General features: G+C 46.4%; 1 protein-coding gene across 1 annotated transcript in view; it reads right to left on the reverse strand.

The window, feature by feature from the left end:
• EXD3 (exonuclease 3'-5' domain containing 3) overlaps nt 1–25088 on the reverse strand; it is a 313193-nt gene that overhangs the window by 120522 nt on the left and 167583 nt on the right. The window contains exons 7-9 of the mRNA XM_029913175.1: nt 16553–16606; nt 15593–15732; nt 13473–13564 (exon numbers count right to left, since the gene is read on the reverse strand). Coding sequence (XP_029769035.1) covers nt 13473–13564; nt 15593–15732; nt 16553–16606 — 286 coding nt within the window. The remainder of the gene's footprint in view (nt 1–13472; nt 13565–15592; nt 15733–16552; nt 16607–25088) is intronic.

Raw genomic sequence — 25088 nt, forward strand, 5'->3', positions numbered from 1 at the left:
CCCCCCCACCTGTCTGGGTTGGGGGGGGAGCTGCAACCAAAAAATATTACTCAAAGGGGGGAACTCAGCTCAAAAACTTTGAAAACCGCTCAGGATGCAGGGAGGGGGTAGCCAGGGGCTGTGTGTGGGCAGGGGATAGCTCAGGGTGCAGGTAGGGGGCAGCTAGGGTCTGTGTATGGGCAGGGGTGTAGCTCAGGGTGCAGGCAGGGGATGGCTGGGGCTGTGTATGGGTGGGGGGAGCTCAGGGTGCAGGCAGGGAGTAGCTAGGGGCTGTGTGTGGGCAAGGGGGGTAGTTCAGGGTGCAGGAAGAAGGATAGCTAGGGGCTGTGTGCCAGAAGAGCTGCTCCCCAAGGGCTCTGCTAGCCCCAGAGCTGGGTCCCCCCACCCAGGTGGCTCTTACCAGTTGCGTGAGCAAAGAGGGCTGGAAGCCACAACCCCGGGCACCAGCAGCAGATGGGGGATGCCAGGGATGCACACTCCATGGCACCACCAGCCAGAGGAGCAGCTGCTGCACTGCCTGGCTCTGGCTTCCCACCTACAACCTGGCCAGAGGGCTGGGCCTGAGGAGGCCTGGGGGGGGAGGAGAAGGTGTGAGGGGGATGGAGCAGCCCCCAGACTGCCGCACTCTGGGAAAGGCACTGCAGTTTGGGGGGCCAACACCCTTGTTCTCCCCCAGCTGTGCCCACGGGGAGCACCAGGGTTTGGAGCTTCAGTCCCACGTGGCTCCCAGCAGGAGGTGGGGAACCCTGGGGCTCCCAGCTTCAGCAGCACACCGCTCCTGGCTTCAAGGGCAGGGGGCCCCCGCCGGTTTCAACCCCCTGCACCACTCCTGGCTTGGTGGGGGGGGGAGGAGAGCACCGGTTTCAGCCCCACTCTGCTCCTGGCTTGGGGGAGGGGGACTTCAGCCTCGCGCCACTTCCAGCTTCAGCCCCGCAAGGGGGTGCCAGGGATCCTGACTTCAGCCCCACAGGAGGTGCCAGGGTTCAGGGCACCAGGTTCCAGCCACGGGGCCCTGCAGCCTCCCTGAAAAGGCTCACAGACCCCCGGTTGAGGGCTGCTGGTATAGGGTAAAAGCACACAAAAGACCAGATTGCATGCAAAGAGACCAGATTTCACGGTCCATGACGCGTTTTTCATGGCCGTGAATTTGGTAGGGCCCTAGCATGTGGGACTGTGTCAAAAGTCTTACTAAAATCAAGATATAGCACATCATCTGCTTCCCCCTTACTCACAGCCCAGTAACCCTGACAAAGAAGGCAATTGGGTTGGTTTAGCATGTTTTCTTCTTGACAAAATCATGCTGGCTATTCCTTATAACCCTATTATCCTCCAAGTGCTTACAAGTTGATTGATTGATTGATAAATTGTTTTAGCAACTTTAGGCTGACTGGTCTATAATTCACTGGGTCCTGTTTGTTACCCCTTTTAAAGAGAGGTGCTATGTTTGCTCTTCTCCAGTCCACTGGGACATTCACCTATTGTCCAGGAGTTCTCAAAAATAATTGCTAACGGTTCTGAGATTCAGATTCAGATTCAACTTAAGTACCTTAGGATTAATTTTTATCAGACCTTGCCAACTTGAATATATCTAACGTACCTAAATATTCTTTAATTTGTTCTTTCCCTGTTTTGCGTTGTGTTCCTTCCCCCTTGTTGTTAATATTAATTGTGTTGAGTATCTGGTGAGCCATAATCTTTTTGGTGAAGACAGAAGCAAAACTGGCATTAAATACCTCAGCCTTCTTGATCTCACCAGTTATTAGCTCTCATTCCCTACTCACTAGAGGACCTATACTTTATTTCATCTTTCTCTTGCTCCTAATGTATTTAAAGAACCTCTTCTTATTGCTTTTGATGTCTCCTGCTAGGTGTAACTCCTGTTGTGCCTTAGCCTTTCTGATTTTGTCCCTGCCTGCTTGTGCTACTCTTTTGTTCTCCTCCTTAGTAATGTGTCCATGTTTCCACATTTTGTAGGATTCCTTTTTGATTTTCAGGACGTTATAGAGCTCCTGATGGAGCCATATTAGCCTCTTACTGGTCTTGCTATCTTTCTTTTGCACAGGGATAGTTTGTAGTTGTGCCTTTGATACTATCTTCTTGAAAAACTGCCAGGTCTCCCAAACACCCTTTTCCCTCAGAATTTCTCACCATGGGACCTTACCTACCAGTTCTTTGAGTTTGTTGAAGTCTGCTTTTTTTGAAGGCCATTGTCTTTATTCTGCTGTTCTCACTCCTTTCTTTCTTTAGAACCATGACATCTTATAATTTCGTGATCACTTTCACCCAAATTGCCTTTAGATTTGCAACCAATTCCTCTCTGGCGCTCAGAATTGAGTCTGAAATGGCTGCCCCCTGGTTATACAGCACTTTTCATCAGCAGATTCCCAAGCAGGTCAATATCATTATCCCCATTTTACAAATGAGGACACTGAGACACAGAGAGGTACAGTGACTTGCCCATAGTTACACAGACCAGTGACAGAGCAGGGAATTGAACTCAGGTCTACTGAGTCCCAGCACAGTGCCCTCTCCAAGATAGCATAAGACAATCTATTGCAGTGGCTCTCAAACTTTTTTACTGGTGACCCCTTTCACATAGCAAGTCTCTGAGTGCGACCCCCCCTTATAAATTAGGAAGCAACGCAGGGTTTGGGGTTTTATAGATTCTGCGGCTGGAAGGGACCTCAAGAGGTCATCGAGCCCAGTCCCCTGCCCTCATGGCAGGACCAAATACTGTCTAGACCATCCCGGATAGACATTTATCTAACCAACTCTTAAATATCTCCAGAGATGGAGATTCCACAACCTCCCTAAGCAGTTTATTTCAGTGTTTAACCACCCTGACAGTTAGGAACTTTTTCCTAATGTCCAACCTAAACCTCCCTTGCTGCAGTTTAAGCCCATTGCTTCTTGTTCTATCCTTAGAGGCTAAGGTGAACAAGTTTTCTCCCTCCTCCTTATGACACCCTTTTAGATACCTGAAAATTGCTATCATGTCCCCTCTCAGTCTTCTCTTTTCCAAACTAAGTAAACCCAATTCTTTCAGCCTTCCTTCATAGGTCATGTTCTCTAGACCAAGGGTCCCCAACACGGTGCCCGCGGGCGCCATGGCGCCCACCTGGGCGTCTAAGTGCACCTGCATACTGGCCGGCGGACGAGCATCCGCCGAAATGCCACCAACAAGCAGCGTCATCCAGAGGCGTCGCCACTGAAATGCCGCCGATCACAAAACAGACCCCTGCGGAACCCCACTTGTTATACCTTTCCAGCAGGATTGGGAACCATTAATAACTACTCTCTGAGTACGGTTATCCAGCCAGTTATGCACCCACCTTATAGTAGCCCCATCTAAGTTGTATTTGCCTAGTTTATTGATAAGAATATCATGCGAGATCGTATCAAATGCCTTACTAAAGTCTAGGTATACCACATCCACAGCTTCTCCCTTATCCACAAGACTCGTTATCCTAGCAAAGAAAGCTACCAGATTGGTTTGACATGATTTGTTCTTTACAAATCCATGCTGGCTATTCCCTATCATGTTACCACCTTCCAAGTGTTTGCAGATGATTTCCTTAATTACTTGCTCCATTATCTTCCCTGGCACAGAAGTTAAACTAACTGGTCTGTAGTTTTCTGGGTTGTTTTTATTTCCCTTTTTATAGATGGGCACTATATTTGCCCTTTTCCAGTCTTCTGGAATCTCTCCTGTCTCCCATGATTTTCCAAAGATAATAGCTAGAGGCTCAGATACCTCCTCTATTAGCTCCTTGAGTATTCTAGGGTGAAGGTTGACAGCTCGCGACCCCCCATGTAATAACCTCACGACCCCGAGGGGTCCCGACCCCCAGTTTGAGAACCCCTGATCTATTGTAAGCGCTTTGGAGAAGGGGCCATACTTTCATTACGTGTTTGTATGGTCCTGGGCCTGCTCCATGGCTGAGGTTCTTACGCATCAGCACAAAGCAAATCGTGCATCTTGGCAGGGGGCTAGACTAGATGACCCCTGTGGTCCCTTCTAACCCTATGGGTCTATGATTCTAATAAATACTCCCTCCCTCAACATATATCACTGGATGTGTATTATTACAAAATCTTGCAGTAGCACCATAATGGGATCTAGTCTGGATTGCATTTCGCATTTGGGATAGACACAAAAGTAGAACCAGGAATTCTACCCTTCCACCCATCTTCATCATTTGGTAGGGAGGAAGCCTGATACTAACAGCCAGAAAGCAAAAACAAATGTGATGTCCTCTTTACATACAGGGCTTGAAATGGACACACACACTGCACTGGTGTTACATGGTCTGTGGGTGTGTTTTGGGATGACAGCTTTTCGGTTTTGTAGATCTGGTGGTTGACTGTATAAAACTGATAATGCACTGCATTCCTTCTGATTCACTATTAGGTCCCACTCAACCCTGTCTTTACATTACACCAAGAGCCTGATTCTCATTTGCACTAACTCGGTTCCCACTGCTCTTGCAAAGTTAAGGGGCCTTAGTGTAAACGAGAACCAGCCCCCAAGAGCTGAAATCGTTGGAAATAAGAGAACTAAAGCCTTTACCTTCTGTACTATGGTCTATTTGGAGGAAGGAAATGTTTTAGATCCATAGCACTTTCTGATGAGAAGAGTTCCTCATGCAGATTAGGGTGAAGTGGCATAGAGTGCAGCTGGATAGGATATCCTTTTAGTGTAATTTCCAGGACTCACTGATTTTACATAATTTCATTCCATGGCCCCAGGGAATAGGAAAAGCAGTCTCCATAGGGGAAAGGGAGCAAAAATCCACAGACTCTTGGAGGCAGTTGACCATCCCATTAAACTTGTAGTCCAGACACCAGCCTCCCAAGAAGGCACTTAGATGAGAGCCTAAAGAACGAGTGCCACACGGTGGGCTTCTGGCTCATCTGACAACGTGGCAAACTGTTTCAGAACAAGAAGGGAAGAGTGGGTTTGGCCCTAACAGAGTGCAGAAACCAAGAGAGCTTTGGATTGCTCCAGAGTCCTCACACTTCTATCTTCTCCCTAGATTAACTAGGGCCCTTTAGGGGTCATCTTCAGCAGTAGCTAGTACTTCAAAGGGAAAAAACACAGTTCTTTAGAAAAACAGGGGAAATGACAAGGGAAGGGTCAAGGACAGCATGTCCCAAGCCCAACTCTCCTTCAGCAGCCTGAAGGGACTGAGTGGTGATTTGGCCTATGCCGTATTTCATATCCTATTGGGGAGAAGGTGGGTGTACAAGCCAGTGGTCACTACCAGGTAAAAGCTCCTGACTTTATGAGAGAGGCTCACATCTCCTAAACAATGTGAATTCACACAGGCAATTTTCACAGACAAAGTTGCCCTGGTATTTGACAATAGGGCTGAGACATGCAGCAGGAAAATCATCCACAAGTGGTGGGAAACAATGGTTTACAACCCCGGGTGATCTAATTTAATGGAAGAGCGTATCCTTCTACTCTGCCTGCACACAACTGAATGATATTTGTGGGAACAAAAGTTACTTTGCCTATCATCTTCCGATAGATCAGGCATTTTCTCTTTAGTTCTAATATTACACTCGTTCACCTGACTCCAGAGTAACATCCTTTGAAAATACTTAATTCAAAGAAACCCTGTGAAGTACTGCTGGCTGTCCTCTGGTACACACTGCATTCTCGCAATGTCTAAGGATGGTAGTGACATACCTGAACTAATGCACAGATTTCTGAGCAGCCCTCTTCTGCCCTCTACTGTTTAAATACATGAGAAATAATCATTCTCAGTATATATTGTACACTGTTATCTCTAGGGCTTAAAGGTTTGTACAAAATGCAATTCAGGATTAAATCTAAGGGAAAAGCTGGTGGCAAAAACCATAAAAAATAAGCCAGCAACAGTATTCTTGCCAGCAAGTTGAAGTATGGATTGGATGAATGGACTATAAAGTGGATAGAAAGCTGGCTAGATCGTCGGGCTCAACGGGTAGTGATCAACGGCTCGATGTCTAGTTGGCTGCAGGTATCAAGTGGAGTGCCCCAAGGATTGGTCCTGGGGCCGGTTTTGTTCAACATCTTCACTAATGATCTGGATGATGGGATGAATTGCACCCTCAGCAAGTTCACGGATGACACTAAGCTGCAGGCAGAGGTAGATAGGCTGGAGGGTAGGGATAGGGTCCAGAGTGACCTAGACAAATTGGAGGATTGGGCCAAAAGAAATCTGATGAGGTTCAACAAGGACAAGTGCAGAGTCCTGCACTTAGGAAGGAAGAATCCCATGCATCGCTACAGGCTGGAGACCGACTGGCTAAGCAGCAGTTCTGCAGAAAAGGACCTAGGGATTACAGGGGATGAGAAGCTGGATATGAGTCAGCAGTGTGCCCTTGTTGCCAAGAAGGCTAATGGCATTTTGGGCTGCATTAGTAGGAGCATTGCCAGCCAATCAAGGGAAGTGATTATTCCCCTCTATTTGGCACTGGTGAGGCCACATCTGGAGTACTGCGTCCAGTTTGGGGCCCCCCAGTACAGAAGGGATGTGGACAAATTGGAGAGAGTCTAGCAGAGGGCAACAAAAATGATTAGGGGGCTGGGCAGGGCCGGCTTTAAGCCGATTCGGCCGATTCCCCGGAATGGGGCCCCGCGCCTAAGAGGGCCCCACAACGTCCGGGGCTGCTGGCGGAGCGGAAAAAAAAAAAAAAAACGCCGCATCCTGCCTCCCCCCCCCTCCCTCCAGCGCTTGCGCCGCCATACAGCTGATCAGCGCACGCCTGGGAGGGAGGGGTTAGGAGGAGGAATGAGGCGTGCTTGGGGAAGAGGCGGGGCCAGGGCGGGGATTTGGGGAGGGATCCAATGGGGTAGTGAGGGGGCGGGGCCAGGGCGGGGATTTGGGAAGGGATCCAATGGGGCAGTAAGGGGGCGGGTCTGGGGGTGGGGCCAGGGCGGGGATTTGGGGAGGGATCCAATGGGGCAGGGAGGGGCAGAGTCGGGGCGGGGCCGGGGCGGAGGGGCGCGAGACAATTCGCGTCCCGGCGTGGGGCCCCGCACCTGCTAAAGCCGGCCCTGGGGCTGGGGCACATGACTTATGAGGGGAGGCGGAGGGAACTGGGCTTGTTTAGTCTGCAGAAGAGAAGAGTGTGAGGGGATTTGATAGCAGCCTTCAACTACCTGAAGGGGGGTTCCAAAGAGGATGGAGCTAGGCTGTTCTAATAGATTTATATGTAGAAGGGATTCTGCAGGAGACGAGCAGCCCTGGAGAGAATGTGGATGCATGTGTGCCCCCTCATCCCAACAGTGAGGCGTCTGTAGTGATGTTTAGTGTTGGCATCTTCTGAAGGAAGGGCACTCCTGTGCATACATTGGCTGGTTGTATCCATCAGAGTAGGGAGTCCTTTATTTTGTCCGGCATCGTAAGACACTTGTTTATGCTGTGTCTGTGTGGGACATAATTCATAAGGAGCCATCCTTGCAGGCAATGCATGTTTAATCTGATGTGTCTGACGACAAACGTTGTGGCTACCTTGTGACCAAGAAGTTGTAGGCAAGTCCTGGCTGATATCTGTGGACTGTTTTGTGTCGTGGATATGAGGCTGGTGAGAGTGAGAAACCATCGCCTTGGTAGAGAGGCTATGGCCTCGGTAGATTTGAGATGGGCCCCAATGAACTCCAACTCCTGCACTGGAGTCAGGGTGGACTTTTCGGTATTTATTTGGAGGCCCAATCTTGTGAAAAGGGTTACCATCTGTTTAGTGGCTTGTATTGCTGCCTGCCATGTTGACGCTTTTAGCAGGCAGTCGTCCAAGTATGGGAATATCATAATTGCATTTCTGCGCAGGTATGCTGCAACCACGGCCAGTACCTTCGAAAACACTTGAGGGGAAGCAGAGAGGCAGAAAGGAAGTGGTCCTGTCCGATGGTAAAACAGAGAAATCTGCGATGAGAGGGATGTATTGTTACATGAAAATACGCATCATAGAATCATAGAATATCAGGGTTTGAAGGGACCTCCGGAGGTCATCTAGTCCCAGAGGTCGAGGGACGAGAACCAATCCCCTCTTTCTAGAGCTGGAATTATGGTGCCTAGTTTGACCATCTTGAATCGTTGTGTTTTGACAAACTTGTTGAGTCGTCGTAGATCGAGTATTGGTCTCCATCCGCCGGACTTTTTCTTTGTGAGAAAATAGTGGGAATAAAATCCTCTCCCTCTGTGTTCTCTTTGAACAGGTTCTACTGCTCCTAGCTGCATGAGGTGGCTTACTTCCTGGTACAGTAGAGACTCTTGAGAAGAGAGACAGGGAGGGAGGATGGGTAGGGTGGTTGGGGAAAAAAGGGGGGGATGGAGTAACCAGTTTGTACGATTTCTAGCACCCATTTGTCGGATGTGATGGTCTTCCAGATTGGATAAAATGGAACTAGACGATATCTGAATGGTTGGGAGAGAGATGGTGTCACCAGCACAGATAGACCTGGGGTTCTCGTGCCCTCGACCAAGGCTTCAAATTTGTTGTCTGGAGATTGATGGTTGGGACACAGCTACTGAAGAAGTGGATTGGCGTCCCCTCAGGGGACTGTGTTTGTGGGCCTGTGACTCAAATCACCATTGTTGTTGCGAATACATGGTCTGGCAGTAGCGTTGGGGTACATAATTTCTCTGTGTTTTCCTGGGTTTGGGTGTATAGATTCCCAAGGATCGGAGTGTCGCCTGTGACTCCTTGAATGAGTGGAGAGAGTCATCTGTCTTCTCGTCAAAGAGTTTGGGACCCTCAAATGGCAAATCCTCAACCGTGGATTGCATCTCCTTAGGAAAGCCGAAGAGGTGGAGCCATGAGGCCCTGCTCATCACGACAGCCGTCACCACTGAACTTGCAGCTGTGTCCGCAGAATCAAGTGCGGCTTGCAGGGCTGTTTTGGAGATGAGTTGTCCCTCTGACACAAGTGCTGTGAATTGTTCTCTCTTGTCCTCAGAAATAAAATCAGTCAATTCAGACATTTTTGTGTAGTTACTATAGTCATATTTTGCCAGTAATGCCTCGCAGTTGGCTATACGGAGGTGTAGTGTAGCCGAGGAATAAGCCTTGTGACCAAAAAGATAAGTCTTTTCCACTCTTTGTCGTGAGGTGTGGTTTGGGGCTGTTGTTGCCTACCATGTTCCTGGACTGCGTCCACCATTAGGGAATTGGGCGCTGGATGTGAAAAGAGGGGGGGAGGGATAGCTCAGTGGTTTGAGCATTGGCCTGCTAAACCCTGGGTTGTGAGTTCAATCCTTGTGGGGGCCACTTAGGGCTCTGGGGCAAAATCAGTACTTGGTCCTGCTAGTGAAGGCAGGGGGCTGGACTCGATGACCTTTCAAGGTCCCTTCCAGTTCTAGGAGATAGGATACTTCCATATTTTAAAAAAAAAAAAAAAAACAACTCTGTGCCTTTGGCTGGTACATAATATTTTTTGTCAGACCTCTTGCAGGTTGGAGGAGCAGTGGCAGGGTTCTGCCAAATGGTTTTGACAGGGTCCATCAGTGCATCATTCACAGCGATTTTGGATGAAGCAGATGTATGCAAAATGTCCACTAGTTTGTGTTGTGTCACTTGGACCTCCTCAAGGGAGATGTCCAGGGAGCTAGCCACCCTTTTAAATAGATTCTGGAATAGTCTGAAATCATCCCCTATATTATGGGGAGGAGGCATAACAGTGTCATCTGTGGATAGTGATGGGAAATGGGTAGGTGGTGCCCCTTCCATGACCAGGGGTTCTTCCTCATCTTCCCCCAGTTCCCCTGCCACCATCAAAGGTCCAGGCACAAGTGACTGCTGTGTGCCAGGTCTGGATGTGGCAGGCAGTCCCTGTTGTGTGGGGTATGCCCATTGGGGTGGGGGAGGTATGGGGGGGCCCCCAGGGCTGGCCATACCATTGAAAATACTTGGAATCAGTGTAATATGTCCCCTGAGGGGGTCCTGAGTTAGTCGGTTCATGGTAGAGATTGTGGAGGGAGATCTCCTTGTCCTTCCTCACTCTCATCCTCCTCACTCGAATAGGGAGGAGTGGATTGTATTGGAGACGCGAGGAGACTCGGTGCAGAGAGTGACATGTTCACATTGGTGCCGATGATAGGGGAGTCAGGGGCAGAACCGACTAAGAGACCCTTTTGTCTGAGAAACTGCTGTGATGTCTGTTTGATTGGCCCTTGAGGCTGTATCACTGTCAATGCTTGGAGCTGCTGTGTATAAGCTGGTACTGAAGGCTGCGCCGCCGTGTGCACCAAGCGTGTCTTTGAAGGAGCCGCCGTCTGTCCCGGTGCCGTGCCGTTGCATGTGGATCGCAGCTTTGGTATTGGCGGTGCCGAGGCATTGGGTTCAGATTTCCCCTTGGTGCCTCTGTCGGAGCCAGCTCTTTTAGAGTCTCTGGCTCCAGAGGTACCGGCGATGCCGGGTGGTCCCGCTGGGTCACCTGCCGGTGCTGAGTGTCCTCTCGTGGAACGGCACTTCTTGGCTGATTCCTGCCTTGGGGACATAGGTGCCTGCCTTTTTGACAGTTTGCTCAGATGCATGGATTGAGGAGGGACCCCTGTCAGAAGCCGTGGTTGGCGAAGTTTCACCAGGAGGGCTCTGGGCTCAGATGCAGGTCTGAGAGACTTTGCCATAAGGAGGAGCTTTAACAGCAAATCTCTAGCTCTTCTTGTCCCGGCAGTGAGCTTGAGGCAGTGCTGAGACTTCTGAGTTGTGTGTCTTTCACCTACGCAGAGAACACACTGACCGTGGCCCTCTGAGACAGGTATAGCAAGCTTCCAGTTGAGACATCCTTTAAAGCCTGGGAAACCAGGCATTCCTGTCAGGGGGGGCTTTCACCCTCAGAGCAGCTGTGTATGCGGAGGTTCAACTGAAATTTCTCCCCAGCTGGTAGTTCAAAAGGAAAGGAAAAGGAAAAAGGGTTTGGTTTGGTTTGGTTTGGTTTGGTTTGAAGTTATGGTGACAGGGATAAAAGAAAAAGGAAAACAATGTAAATAGATGCTAACAAGGAAACTAAGTAACTAACTGTTAAACTAATTAACTACTAAGTAGTGAAGCACTGCTGATTGCTCCAACTCTAGTGGGGGGGTCGTTAGCATAGCATCAGTTAACTGCCTGAAGCAGCACGAGACAGGGACCACGCATGTACGACCCAACCGGGCACTGCCACCAAAAGTCTCTGAGTATGAGCACAGGGGCGCCCCAACACCTAAAATGGAGCACCCACAGGGACAGCACTCAAAGAAGAACAATTCCAATTAAATCCTCAAAAACCGCAAACACCTGGCAATGCATGTCCTGACTTGCAGCATGAGCTGTCTCTGGAACATTAGCCTGCGCATATGCACGGAATTTCTTTACAATAAAAAGAAAATTGATCAAAGGTTCAAAGTAATTCTTCAGTTATACTGTATGTTAATACCCACAGGTAAATTCAAGGGCTGAATTTTTTAATTGAGGCATTGTTTTTATTATCCTGCACTAACAATAATACAAATAACAGTGTTACAGATCAAGCTGGTGGCCAAATCTCTTTCACACTGCAGGTACCTTGCTGAGGAAAAGATGTGGGAAACCTTTGGAAATATGAACATACATTGGGGCGGCGCATTTAAAGTCCCACCCAGGGTTCAGAGATAGATCCACATGGGAAGTTCCATTAGAACAGACAGACTCCTTCAAACTGCTGGAGTCTTTCAAGGTCACTCATTGCCCTGGCGGATCCAGCTACCCCTATCTGCTCTACCCTCACAATCTCTTTTTGCAGAACCACTAGTACATACCCTACAGCAGTGGTCCCCAACCTTTTTCGTCTGGTGGGTGCCAGACGATGAGCATCCGCCGAAATGCCGCCAATAAGCGGCAATGTCAATAGGCGTCACCGCCAAAATGCCGCCAACAAGCAGCGTCATCCAGAGGCGTCGCCGCCGAAATGCCGCTGACGCCTCTGGATGACACTGCTTGTCGGCGGCATTTCGGCGGATGCTCGTCTGCCGGCCAGTATGCAGGCGCACTTATACGCCCCGGCGGGTGCCATGGCGCCCGCAGGCACCGCGTTGGGAACCCCTGCCCTACAGTCATTAATACAGCAGGTGCAGCTAGACAGATCTGGCAGTGTATGAATAAAAATCCTGGAGAAGCTAAAAACTCACCAACAGGAGATGACGATAATAATGATGCTTTGTAGTTATACTGTACCGTGTTTTATACCTTCACTATGATTTATAAACCTTGATAATTAAACAGGCACTATCAACTCCAAAAGCACATTTTTGGCTTCACATTTTTTTCTTACTGTTGTTACAAGTAACATCTAAGGTTAAAGGACACAAATCTCTGTTTTTTTCAGTTTGCTCGCTCTGTGCTTTGACAGCACTTTATGCATGGACAACTTCACCATTTCTCCTGTACAGTCATTTTCCTGTGTGTGTGGGTCTTTCACGGGTTTGGGAGAGCAATTCCTTCAACTCCCTTTGTAAATTGACAGGGGACGTATGGCCTAGTGGATGTCCAGGCTTACGAGGAAGAAAAACCTCAGGTCTAACCCTGGGTGAACCATCAACCTGTTGTATGGTTTTAAACAAATCTCTTCATTCCTCTGTGCCTCAGTTTGCCCACCAATACAATGGGAATTAATTACCATTACATGCTCCAAGGGAGGGTTTGTGAGGATAATTCATTTATGTTTAGCAGCATTTTGGAGATGTGAAGATGAATATGCAACACAGTATCACTACAAGATGGAATGGAATTCGCAGCTTAGGTTAGCAAGTAACATTCAGTCCCAGAAAACAGGGAAATATGCAATATTCAGTGGTGCTCATGGAGTGAGGGACCTACACCGGATGCAAATTATAGGGGACACCTGAGGATTTCTGCCAGGAGTCATTACTTGTTAATGTCACAATGCAAGGAAACCTAACACATCTCACAGTAATAAGCAATGCAAAATGTTAACGAGAATGGATTTCAAGTGACATTTAGGAGTGAAGCAGATCCCTTAGAAGGATGTAAACTGTATTACTTCTCCCGTAAGGTTGCAAGAGCCCTTTAAATTCCCTTCAGCAGCAGCCACCCCTATTTCACGGGAGAGTTACATGTGCCTCCTTCTTCTCATGGTTTATCTCTTTTAAGCTGATGGTCTTGTAACTCACAAAGTCAGAATCCCCAAATGAGTAACGTGTGGCCTCTTATGTGAGCCCGATGGAGCTAGTACTCAAAACTGACCATCACATGTTTATGCAGAACCATTCTGAAGCCAAGATTTATGTCATATTATGGAAGAAACAGCCGATTAGTCACCAGCATCTAATTTTTCAACAACACAAAGTGAAAATTTCCATAATTTATGTGCTTTGTTTTTAAACAACATCAATTAAGCTCCAAATGACAGCAGACATTCCTTGCTGGACATGTGGGAAAACAGATTAGCTTTATCTGTTGTTCACAGGAAAGGTGATTAAATGATTTAGTGTAATATCACATACCTGGATCTAGGTTATATTGTTCTAGGAGCCTGAAGACCAGTTTGCTTAACATTTTATGGTTGAGTTTGTTAGGTCGTAAACCTTGATACTGCCTGTAAACAAAACAAGCAAAGCAAGGAAGAAACATCAATGCAAGCAGATAAGATACTTCTCCCTTTTAATAGCAGGGATGTTGTCTGATGCTGGGTGACAACTTCTTTTCCCTCCTCATCCATCACAGCTGAGCCTATACCATTCTTTCCTCCAACTGGGTCCAAATTAGCTGTTACCACTCAAGAAAGAGATCTTGAAGTCATCCTGGATAGTTCCCTGAAAACATCCACTCAATGTGCAGCAGCAGTCAAAAAAGCTAACAGAATGTTAGGAACCATTAGGAAAGGGACAGATAACAAGACAAAAAATATCATACTGTCATTATATAAATCCATGGTCCACCCACACCTTGAATACTGTGAGCAGTTCTGGTCACCCCTTCTCAAAAAAGTTCTATTAGGAATGGAAAAGGCACAGGGAAGGGCAACAAAAATTACTAGGGATATGGAACAACTTCCGTATGAGAGATTAAAAAAGACTGGGGACTCTTACATTTGGAAAAGAAACAACTAAGTAGGGATAGAATAGAGGTCTATAAGATCCTGAATGGTGTAGAGAAAGTGAATAAGAAAGTGTTATTTACTCCTTCACATAACACAAGAACCAGCGGTCACCCAATGAAATTAATAGGCAGCAGGTTTAAAACAAACAAAAGGAAGTACTTCACACACGCACAGTCACCCTGTGGAACTCATTGCCATGGGATGTTGTGAAGGCCAAAAGTATAATTAAGTTCTAAAAAGAAGTAGACAAGTTCATGGAGGATAGGTCCATCAGTGGCTTTTAGCCAAGATGGTCATGGATGCAACCCCGTGCCCCGGGCATCCTAAGCCTCTGACTGCCAGATGCTGGGAGTGGATGACAGGAGATGGATCCCTCAATAATTGCCCTGTTCTATTCATTCCCTCTGAAGCACCTGGTATCAGCCACCGTTAGAAGACAGGATACTGGCCTAGATGGACCACTGGTCAGACCCATCTGGTCATTCTTATGTTCTGGAAAGTCTGAGCCAATAAAGCCACCATCTGGTCCAATTAAACCTTCAATAAACTGCTTCTGAGACAGCAGCAAGGTGGAGAGCTTACTTTAAGGTAAATGTTGCTCTTTCCATCAATTAGCTGATACTCGCGTCTTCATCAGTCTCCAATTCTCCATTCAAGGGCTTTAAGAGTTCATGTCAGTACCTGATTTCCAGCAACCTGGTATGTAAGACCCACTCTGCTTTTATTAGCATTGTATCTGCTGCATGTATGCTGTTGTTTTGATTGCACTGCTGGTGCTTACTTTGGTGAGAGGTGGTTTATATATTAAAAAACAACCCTGATAATTTCACTGGAAAAGGAATGATGAGTATATATATTTCTTGTTTTTTGCCACTGTATCATGGGAATACTAGACACACACGCATGGAGTGAGTGCAAAGGCTTTTTACTTTGACTAGGACTATCTGCAGATGGCTCCCTCACAACTGCACCATTTCCTGGTTTAGCACTGCTATCTGAAGCTGACGGAAAGGGAATTTTCAGTTGAAAATTCAACTGAAATCAGGGTTACCAACTGATGATCCTTATTCCCCTCCCCACATCTCACTGCCAGATATGCACAATGGATATTGCGACTCAGCCTTCCACAGCAAAGCACCAGAGTCAGGCTGTTGAGGTCTTCTGGATAAGATCTACTGCAAAGTTTTCATGTTTAGCCTCACCGCGCAAAGTGCTCAGCCCCTGCCACTTCCATGACATCAATGGGAGTGATAGGTGCTCAGTGCCTCATAGGATAAGGCCTTTGGAAAGACCACATTTCACAATTACCAGAATTTTTCCCTTCTCTGATGGGAAGTGACTGTACAACATTTAGCAATTTACTCCGTGGCTTTCAACATGTTATTAGTGAATGTAGAAAGAGGACTAGGAAACATATTGTCCTTACCTGACAGTTATTTAGCACCTGCTCATAATGTCATATAATATTGTATGCTGTTTGGATATAAGAAGGACAAAACACTGGAAAATAGAATAATCTTCTACCTTGAGATGTCTGTAGTATTAAAACTAGGTTCACACCACATATCCAGGGTCTGCAAGAGTTTGCGCTGGAGATCAGGATATTCTGCCACATAAGCCTCTACTAGGTTAGTTTTCTCTTGAAGTAGCAATGGAGTGCACATCTAGAAAGAAAAATAGTTTTGCACTTGTAAAGCATTACAGAGACATTGTGCTCTATACCTGGTGCAGACTGCTTCCCATTGCATTGGCTCAGCAGCATTGGCTGCAGCACTGGAGAGGCAGAGCCAAGTCTCCAGTCACTCCCAGCCTACAGACACAGGCACAGGAGCACGAGCCGGCCCATTTTGCTGCTGCTCAGAATGTGGATAGTGAGCCTTATACCCCTGCATGGGTGCTCGGGATGGGCCACACTCTAGCTCTAAGTCTTCTATACTGAGGTCTGTAAGTGCTTGAGGAAAGTGTTCCAAATTGCTTAAATGTTAGAAAAATATTTCTACATCCAAATATGCCTAAAGGGAGTTTTCTACACAGAATTTTCAACACAAATATTACCAATAACATTACAAACCTTCAGCATTAGAATTTATTTAACCCAGGCCACCTCTTATCACCACATAGGTAGAAAATACCTAGTTATCTTCCTACACCCATTATTCTGAATGGGGAGAGCAGGGGAGGAGATGGGATTATTTTTGCATTTAATAAGCCTTATTACAGAAACAATAATTTGCAAAACAGAATCAACACAGCTAGAGTTTCAGATTCCAGTTAGAAAAATATTCTATTAAGATGGAATGTGGTATAAAAAAATCTTTCAGTCACTTCAGACTGAAACATCATTTTTAGCAGCTCCCTAGCGACTTCTTGCAAATTAGATATTAGCGTATAGTATATAACTTCCACTTTTGTGCAAGACTGTGCGTCTTGTTTATCAAAGGATACATCTGATGATAGAGAAGACTACAGGGGAAACAGACTTACCTTCTCCACATCTAGATCCAGCTGCAATTTTAGCTTTATACTCAGAATGGCTGCCTAGAAAACACAAAAGGTAGAAAATATTTCTGGTTGTAGAGGAGAATGTGTGTTTGGGAGAGCTTATAAACGGATGTGTTTCTAAACTGAAGTATAGACGGTTGCTACACATTAGTCGCAGAATGATTCTATTTATTGTTATATTTTGAATGTGCTAATTAAATGCAATTGGCTGCACAGATTTCATTTAGAAATCCACAAAAACACTATCAGTCGCATTACATGTTTTTAACTGTATTAAACCTCAGAAAAAAAAATCTGAGATCAAGCACTCTATTAAAAAATTTAGAGCAAAAAACCAGAGTCTCTAGTCAAGTGTTTGGAAAGACTCAACTGATAGGTAATTTTCTCCAGGAATATAAATTTAAAAACAGAACAAAAAAGGATATTTCTGAGTTAACTTGAACACAATTCTTGCTGCTTTTAAATTTGCTATGCAGTTATATTTTGTGAAAACATCTCATTCATAAATGTGAATACAACTAAAAATCAGATTTTTAGGTTCAATCACTTAAATGTAGCTCCACATATCCTAGATGCTATGAATCACAAATAAAAGGATGATAATAATTATATTGTGCCCTTTTATGCTCTGTTCTGAATGTTGATGAACTAAGTCTTGTAATCCCCATGTGAAGTTCCTCAGAATCAGTATCCTAATTCTGCAGATGGGAAAGTGAGCCACAGAGTGGCAAAATGATTTGAGGAAGGTCAAGTTAAAGAAGTATGGGCTAGATGAACGGACTGTAAGGTGGATAGAAAGCTGGCTAGATCGTCGGGCTCAACGGGTAGTGATCAATGGCTCCATGTCTAGTTGGCAGCCGGTTTCAAGCGGAGTGCCCCAAGGGTCAGTCCTGGGGCCGGTTTTGTTTAATATCTTTATTAATGATCTGGAGGATGGCGTGGACTGCACTCTCAGCAAGTTTGCAGATGACACTAAACTGGGAGGCGTGGTAGATACACTAGAGGGTAGAGATCGGATACAGAGGGACCTAGACAAATTAGAAGATTGGGCCAAAAAAAACCTGATGAGGTTCAACAAGGACAAGTGCAGAGTCCTGCACTTAGGACGGAAGAATCCCATGCACTGCTACAGACTAGGGACCGAATGGCTGGGTAGCAGTTCTGCAGAAAAGGACCTAGGGATCACAGTGGACGAGAAGCTGGATATGAGTCAACAGTGTGCTCTTGTTGCCAAGAAGGCTAACGGCATTTTGGGCTGTATAAGGGGGGGCATTGCCAGCAGATCGAGGAACGTGATCGTTCCCCTTTATTCAACATTGGTGAGGCCTCATCTGGAGTACTGTGTCCAGTTTTGGGCCCCACACTACAAGAAGGATGTGGAAAAATTGGAAAGAGTCCAGCGGAGGGCAACAAAAATGATTAGGGGGCTGGAGCACATGACTTATGAGGAGAGGCTGAGGGAACTGGGATTGTTTAGTCTCCAGAAGAGAAGAATGAGGGGGGATTTGATAGCTGCTTTCAACTACCTGAAAGGGGGGTTCCAAAGAGGATGGATCTCAGCTGTTCTCAGTGGTGGTAGATGACAGAACAAGGAGCAATGGTCTCAAGTTGCAGTGGGGGAGGTCTAGGTTGGATATTGGGAAAAACTTTTTCACTAGGAGGGTGGTGAAGCACTGGAATGCATTACCTAGGGAGGTGGTGGAGTCTCCTTCTTTGGAGGTTTTTAAGGCCCGGCTTGACAAAGCCCTGGCTAGGATGATTTAGTTGGGAATTGGTCCTGCTTTGAGCAGGGGGTTGGACTAGATGACCTCCTGAGGTCCCTTCCAACCCTGATATTCTATGATTCTATGATTCTAAGGTCACACAAGCAGTCAGTGGCAGAGCCAGGAATAGAACCAAGATCTTCTGCATTCCCATCCTGTATTTTAACCCCAAGAACTTGCTTCCATCCTGGCTTCAGTTTCCCTCCTGTACTAGGTGCAACTCCCACCCTAGTACAATAAGGTGATGCAAAACACTGGATAATTGTTGCTCGTGAATTCAAAATCAATACACCCATACCATTCTGCCAACGGGTTGCTAAAACACGTTCTTTGAGGCCTGATTCAGCAAGGCACAGAAACAGTCCTTAAGCCCATCCCTATTCAGAAAATTACTTAAGCATGCACTTAAGTCTCAGGCCTTGTCTACACTACCAGGTTTTGTCGCCAAAACTGCCATTTGTCAACCCAAACAGTGAGTGCATACACACTGCAAGGCGACTTTTGTTGGGGAAAATGCCTGGTTTGGGTGACAAAATTCGTCCACCCTCACGAGAGATTTAAGTCTTTTTCCTCTACATTTTTGTCGACAAAGTGCAAGTGTAGACACCATGCTTCATTTCATCGCCTTAATTGACCTCCAGGAGGTTTCCCACAATGACCATCCTGACCCGCTCTGGTCAGCAGTTTGAACTCCACTGCCCTGCAGCCAGGTAAACAACCACCCGCCCCTCCCCCTTAGAAGCCCCAGGAATTTTTGAAATTCTATTTCCTGTTTGCTCGGCGTGGAGAGGTCTCATCGCATTTTCCCAGGTGACCATGGCAGCTTATTGCAGCAAACACTCTCCCGCTTGGACCACTGCAGAGCTGTTGGATCTGCTCAGTATATGGGGAGAGGAGGCTGTGCAGTCCCAGCTGCGCTTGAACCGTAGGAATTGGGATACCTATGGGCAGATTTCTTGAGGCTTGTGCGAAAACGGCTATAATTGGGACACTCTGCAAGTGCAGAGCGAAGATAAAGGAGCTGAGGCAAGTGTACCATAAGGCAAGGGAGGCAAACTGATGCTCAGGTGCTTCTCCTAAGACCTGCTGGTTCTATAAGGAGCTGGATGCTATCCTCGGTCGTGACCCCACCTCCATGGCCAAGAGCCCCATGAATACTTTGGAGGGCACAGAGGCGGCGGAAAGAGGACCTAACCCGGAGGACGAAGTTATTATTGAAGAGGTGGAGTTAGATGAGGATATGCAGCTCCCAGCAGAGTCGCCCGGTAGGGCGGGCAGGCAGCCAGGAACTATTCTCCACTCCAGATGTGTCTAGCCAGTCTCAGCAGTTGCTCTACGGCGAGCAAGAAGCAGGAGATGAGACTCCTGGTAAGTGGCTGTGGTTTGTGTAGTGTGGAGGTGGGTTCAAGCTATAGAAATGTGGGATGTTGGCTGTGTTTCTGTGTGCTGGACATTTCCCTGTGCAGCTAATCAGTACGGCGGAACAGGGTGTTGATGCACGCTGAGATCTCACGGGAATCCTCCAGAGAGATCTCCAGGAAAGTTTCCTGGAGGTACTCGGTAATCCTCTGCCCAAGTTTCCGTGGCAGAGTAGCTTTGTTCCTTCCCCCATTGTAGGAAACTTTCCCACGCCACTCATCAATCACTTGTGCAGAGACCAAAGCAGCACATAGGCGAGCAGCATTGGGAGCAGGGCGGAAGCCACAAGCATGGAGTAGATGTACCATCATTTCCCTGCTTACCCTTAGCAGTGAGATGTCTGCTAGAATTACACCCGCCTGTGGAAAAGTGTGGGAGAATTTTAGAATTTGTTCCCTAGAATGCTGCACCACAACCTTTGCAAACAGCATGTGCTCTTTTCCACATGTGGTGTAGCCCTCCCCCCCCAGCTCCCCTGCCAACACTCACCATGCTTTGGCTGTTTGAGGAGATGTGTGCCTGGCTAGGGTCAGTGAGAAAGTGATGGCAATGTTGCAAAAGGTGTGTTTAACAGAAATGTTTCAATGCTGTGCGTGAATTTAACAATCCCACTTCTGTGCATTGTCCCCTGTGCTTCATCAGATGTGGCCTTCAGGAACACCCCACGCACCCCGGCCAAGCATCTCCACCAGATAAGAAAGCGTCCAAGATGCAGCAAAGAAGACATGTTCCGGGAGGTCCTACAGTGCTGCAATACAGAAAAAAGGAACGAAAGGAGTGCTGGGAAGCCGAACGGTCGGACAGAAAAGAGAATCACGTGTTTGTTAAGGACGCTACTGAGCAGATGATTAAAGTAATGGAGGAGCAAACGCAGATGCTGAAGTCCTTAAAGTTCTGTAGACTGAGCAAATCAGTGCTCAACCTCCACTGCAGCACATTCAGAACTCTTTTCCATGCCTCCCCCCAAACTCCATTTGCACATTCCTTTCCACCTTCCAGGGCTTCTCGGTTTCCCCTTCACTCCACCTCCTCAGACAGCTTTCACAATGATAGCTGGACCTAAACACAGCTGTGAGAGTCTGCCTTTCCATGGCTCCTCCTTTCCCGCCAAGCATCTGTGTGTTTGTGTGTGCTGTTTCTTGTGCAATAAAAGCAAACTTTTATAATGGTAAATTATCTTTATTTTTTTTCTAAAAGGTGAGATTGCAGGCACTGCCAATACATGCACAGGCATTGTAATCACTTTATTACAGGAATATAAGGCCCCAAATGTCACCATTGCCTCCTACGAAAACTACATGTAATGTAACATTGAACATGTAAGGAAACATTGATTGCCCCCTCGTAAAACTACATGTAACGTAACATTGAAGCAGCTCGGACAGAGATATATGTTACTGGTGGTCATTGTCAAAATGCTGCCTCAAAGACTCCCTGATTCAAATAGCTCCCCTCTGGGCTCCTCTGACAGCCCTGGTATCTGGCTGCTCAAAATCAGCAGCCAAGCGGTCTGCCTCAGCACTCCACCCCTGAGCAAACCTTTCACCCTTAGCTTCACAGAGATTATGCAACATACAGCATGCAGCTATGACCATAGGAATATTATCCTCAGTGAGGACCAACCTGCCATAAAGGCATCGCCAGCGCACCTTTAATCTGCCAAAGGCACATTCCATTGTCATCCGGCACCTAGTGAGCCTGTTTTTGAACTGCTCCTTACTGCTGTCCAGGTGTCCCGTGTAAGGTTTCATGAGCCATGGCTGTAGGGGGTACGCAGGGTCCCCCAGGATCATTATGGGCATTTCAACACTCCCCATTGTAATCTTCTGGTTAGGAAAGAAAGTCCCCAGTTGCAGCTTTCTCTACAGGCTGGTGTTCCTGACGATGCATGCGTCACGCACCTTCCCAGACCACCCCATGTTGATATCAATGAAACACCCACATTGACCCCGAAGCACCTGCAACACCATGGAGAAGTACCCCTTCCTATTGATGTACTCCATCGCAGGGTGCTCTGGTGCCAAAATTGGAATATGTGTGACATCTATCACCCCTCCACAGTTTGGGAAACCCATTTCTGCAAAGCCATCCACTAATTCACGCACATGTCCCAGAGTCACGGTCCTTCATAGGAGGATGCGATTTATTGCCCTGGACACTTGCATTAATGCAGCCCCAACGGTCAACTTCCCCACTCCAAATTGGTTTGCAACCGACCAGTAGCAGTCTAAAGTCGCCAGCTTTTGCTCACACAGCAATTGCCACACGCTTTTCTACCAAGAGGCAGATCTGGGGCAAGCTCCGCGCACAGTTCCAGGAAGGCGGCTTTCCACATCCAAAAGATCTGTAGCCACGGCTCATCATCCCTCATCTGCATGACGATACAATCCCACCATTCAATGCTTGTTTCCCGAGCCCTATGATGTTATACCCTATGCACTTGATCTGTGAATGCCAAAAGCAATCTAAGTGCTCCTATCCATATCCTGCAGAACGTCGGGCGCCCGCGAGTCTTCTTCAGATAGGAACTTCACGATTAACTGCACTGCCATCCGTGATGTCTTCATGACAATTAACAAACCATAGGAGAGCCGTGCAGGATCCATCCCTTCTCATAAAGATGCCGGGGTGCACAGCAAAGAAGGGCCGCTGAAAAATGCCGCAAAAGAAAGCCGGAAGCCCATGGAGTGCTGGGACAGAAAATAATGCATCACGGGACATTTAGCACTGTCCCAAGATGCACCGTGATCTGCTCCGTCGTTCCATAACACCTAGTGACAGAAGGACTGTGGGATAGGTACCGACAGTACATTGCTCACACTGTCGATGATGGTCCCCCCACTGTGGATGCGATCTGCCGACAGAGGGAGCAAGTCTGAACACGAAATTGCAATTTTTATTATGTCGACTTTTGGGTGTCGACATCACTTTTGTCGACACAAATTGGTAGTGTAGACATGGCCTCAGTGAGTTAAATCTCAAATTAAGCACATACTTAACTGATCTGTTGAAATGCTTTTCTTGGTTTTATGACTACCAGTGTTAGAAACAAACAAACAGAAGGCTCTATTGAAGGGTGTATTTACAGAGTCCAGCTCTTTGAACAGAAAGGACAACATCAGATAGTATCAGCATGTTTACAATATGAATAATAAAAGAAGAGATAAGCCTAACTGAACTAAAGATGTGACTGACTTGGCTGCTGTATCTATTTTAATATTTATTTTGTTATTGTGATGTTTGGTGTTGTTCAACTCCACAAAAAAGTTTTCTGTAAAACGACCCCATTTTTAATATTATTTTTACAGGGATGTAACAACTCATTCATGACTAATTTTGCTGACTGATAACAAGTTTTTCAGCATATAGATTATATGCTTTAGCTGATACTTAAAGATACACCCCACTGTGGTAACTGAGTATTTCTCCATCACACAGCTTTGTGCATACTCTACACTGGACCAGGAGTAGCCAGAATAACTGCAAACTAGTAATCATGTTAACTAAGTTGTAGAAGCCTCAGATCAAAGTTGGATCAGCAAGGCAATAGCAATTCCAAATCCTAGCTGCCTTCACCACTCCTCCAACTGTTAAGCAAGACCAACAACTACCTTTTAAAAATGATCCCCTCAGCACATTATCCAAGAACCCTAATATCCTTGTAATGTCTACACACACAATGCATTTATTAGGAAGGCCTCTATATGCACTCTGAAACCAACATAACCCACATGTGAAAATGCCTCTTACAATCCTGAATACTAGCATGTGCTGCCTTTTCTGCTCCTACTAATGCATACCAATTTCCAGCATGAATAAAAATAACAGCAAAGAAATAACCCAGACAAGCATTTGGGCTCCATTAACTCCCCCCCCCCACCCTGCCGTTCACTTCCAAAGTGGATCTAATCAGAAGCATGGAAAAGGTTTATGCTTTTCTTCCATTTCCCTTCCCGAGCCTATGGAGGAGCAGGTACGTGATGAGGGCTATGTACTGACAGGGATGCCTGATATAGGAAAAAGGGTAAGATAGGAGGAAAAGGTGATGACCAATGGTCTGATTCAAAGCCACTGAAGTCAATGAGTCCTTTTATTGTCTTCCAAGGGCTTTGGGTCAGTCTCTGTTCGAGCAGCAGTCAGAATAAACATCATATCTGGACAAAACACAAAAATGATCCAAGGTGCTATTCACATGGGGACAGATGTCCACAGCTTGCCCTCACTTAAGACATTCTTCTTAAAATGGCTACCATCTCCTATGGTTCTCAGTGGGACTCGGATGACAGGCAAAGATGACCCTGTTTACTGACTCCTCAGTGTTCTTCTCCACCTCATCCCATAGGGGGCCGTCATCTTCCCTGAGCGCAATTTGGAGGTGACCATTAGGAATGATGGAGTGGGGGGGAGGGCGACATTTTGAAAGAGGATGATTTTTTATCTGAAGAAGATTTTATGTGTTAGCCTTTACTGATGGGAAAACTTCCAGCTATAAATAAATAAATAAATAAATAAATAAATAAAAACAAACATTTACCAATAAGTGCAAGTATTTCTCTTCAGATATTACCTGTTACACCAGATCTACTCAAATAGAGGGGGAAACTCAGATCTGTGTGCGTGTGAGCACACACATGCACAGCGTAGTGCAAAGCACAGGAGGGATGGGAAATCAGGTGTTTGCACATGCAGGGGACTGTGGAGAACATGATGGAGGAGAATCGGTTTGCTTGTGCAGAGGAATCTGGAGGTCAGGAGGGAGAGGGAATTTGTATTGGAAACCTGTGTGTATGCACATGCACATAAGCATGTTGGAATACAGGAGGGAGGGGGAAACTGAACTGAACACTGGCTGTTTTGTGCAGCTCCAATGACACAGCACAGCTTTAAACCCAGTTTAACTAGTCAGTATGTCTGGCCAGGTTACTTTGTGATGCACCTGAGTGGCATAAAGCATCAAGAGTGTATCTGTGAATCTGGCCCTAAAAGATTTAAGCTTATTAGAATTATCCAATTAGAATTATCACGTGATAATATCCTCATTTCGTTTCTTATTTTATGTTCACGTATTAATTTTTAATTAAAAAAGGAAATTTCCACACAAAAACTATATTAAAATGCAGTTAACATATCAGTGATTTAGGGTAAAATACATTACAGGGATGTTTTAATTGTGCACAAAACAACCCAGGAAAGTCCGAGTTAAGATTAAATTTAAAAGCAATCCAAACATATTAAGGTCTGGAAAGTCAGTTAGGGAACCCAAATAGCTTTAACTCTGCCCTATAGTGACACCATAGCAAAAGAACAATATAATGTATATTCTAACATCAGTTGAA

The sequence above is a fragment of the Terrapene carolina genome, unplaced genomic scaffold (genome assembly GCF_002925995.2).
Source record: "Terrapene carolina triunguis isolate 2854851 unplaced genomic scaffold, T_m_triunguis-2.0 Scaffold508, whole genome shotgun sequence".
Classification (NCBI taxonomy): Eukaryota; Metazoa; Chordata; order Testudines; family Emydidae; genus Terrapene; species Terrapene triunguis.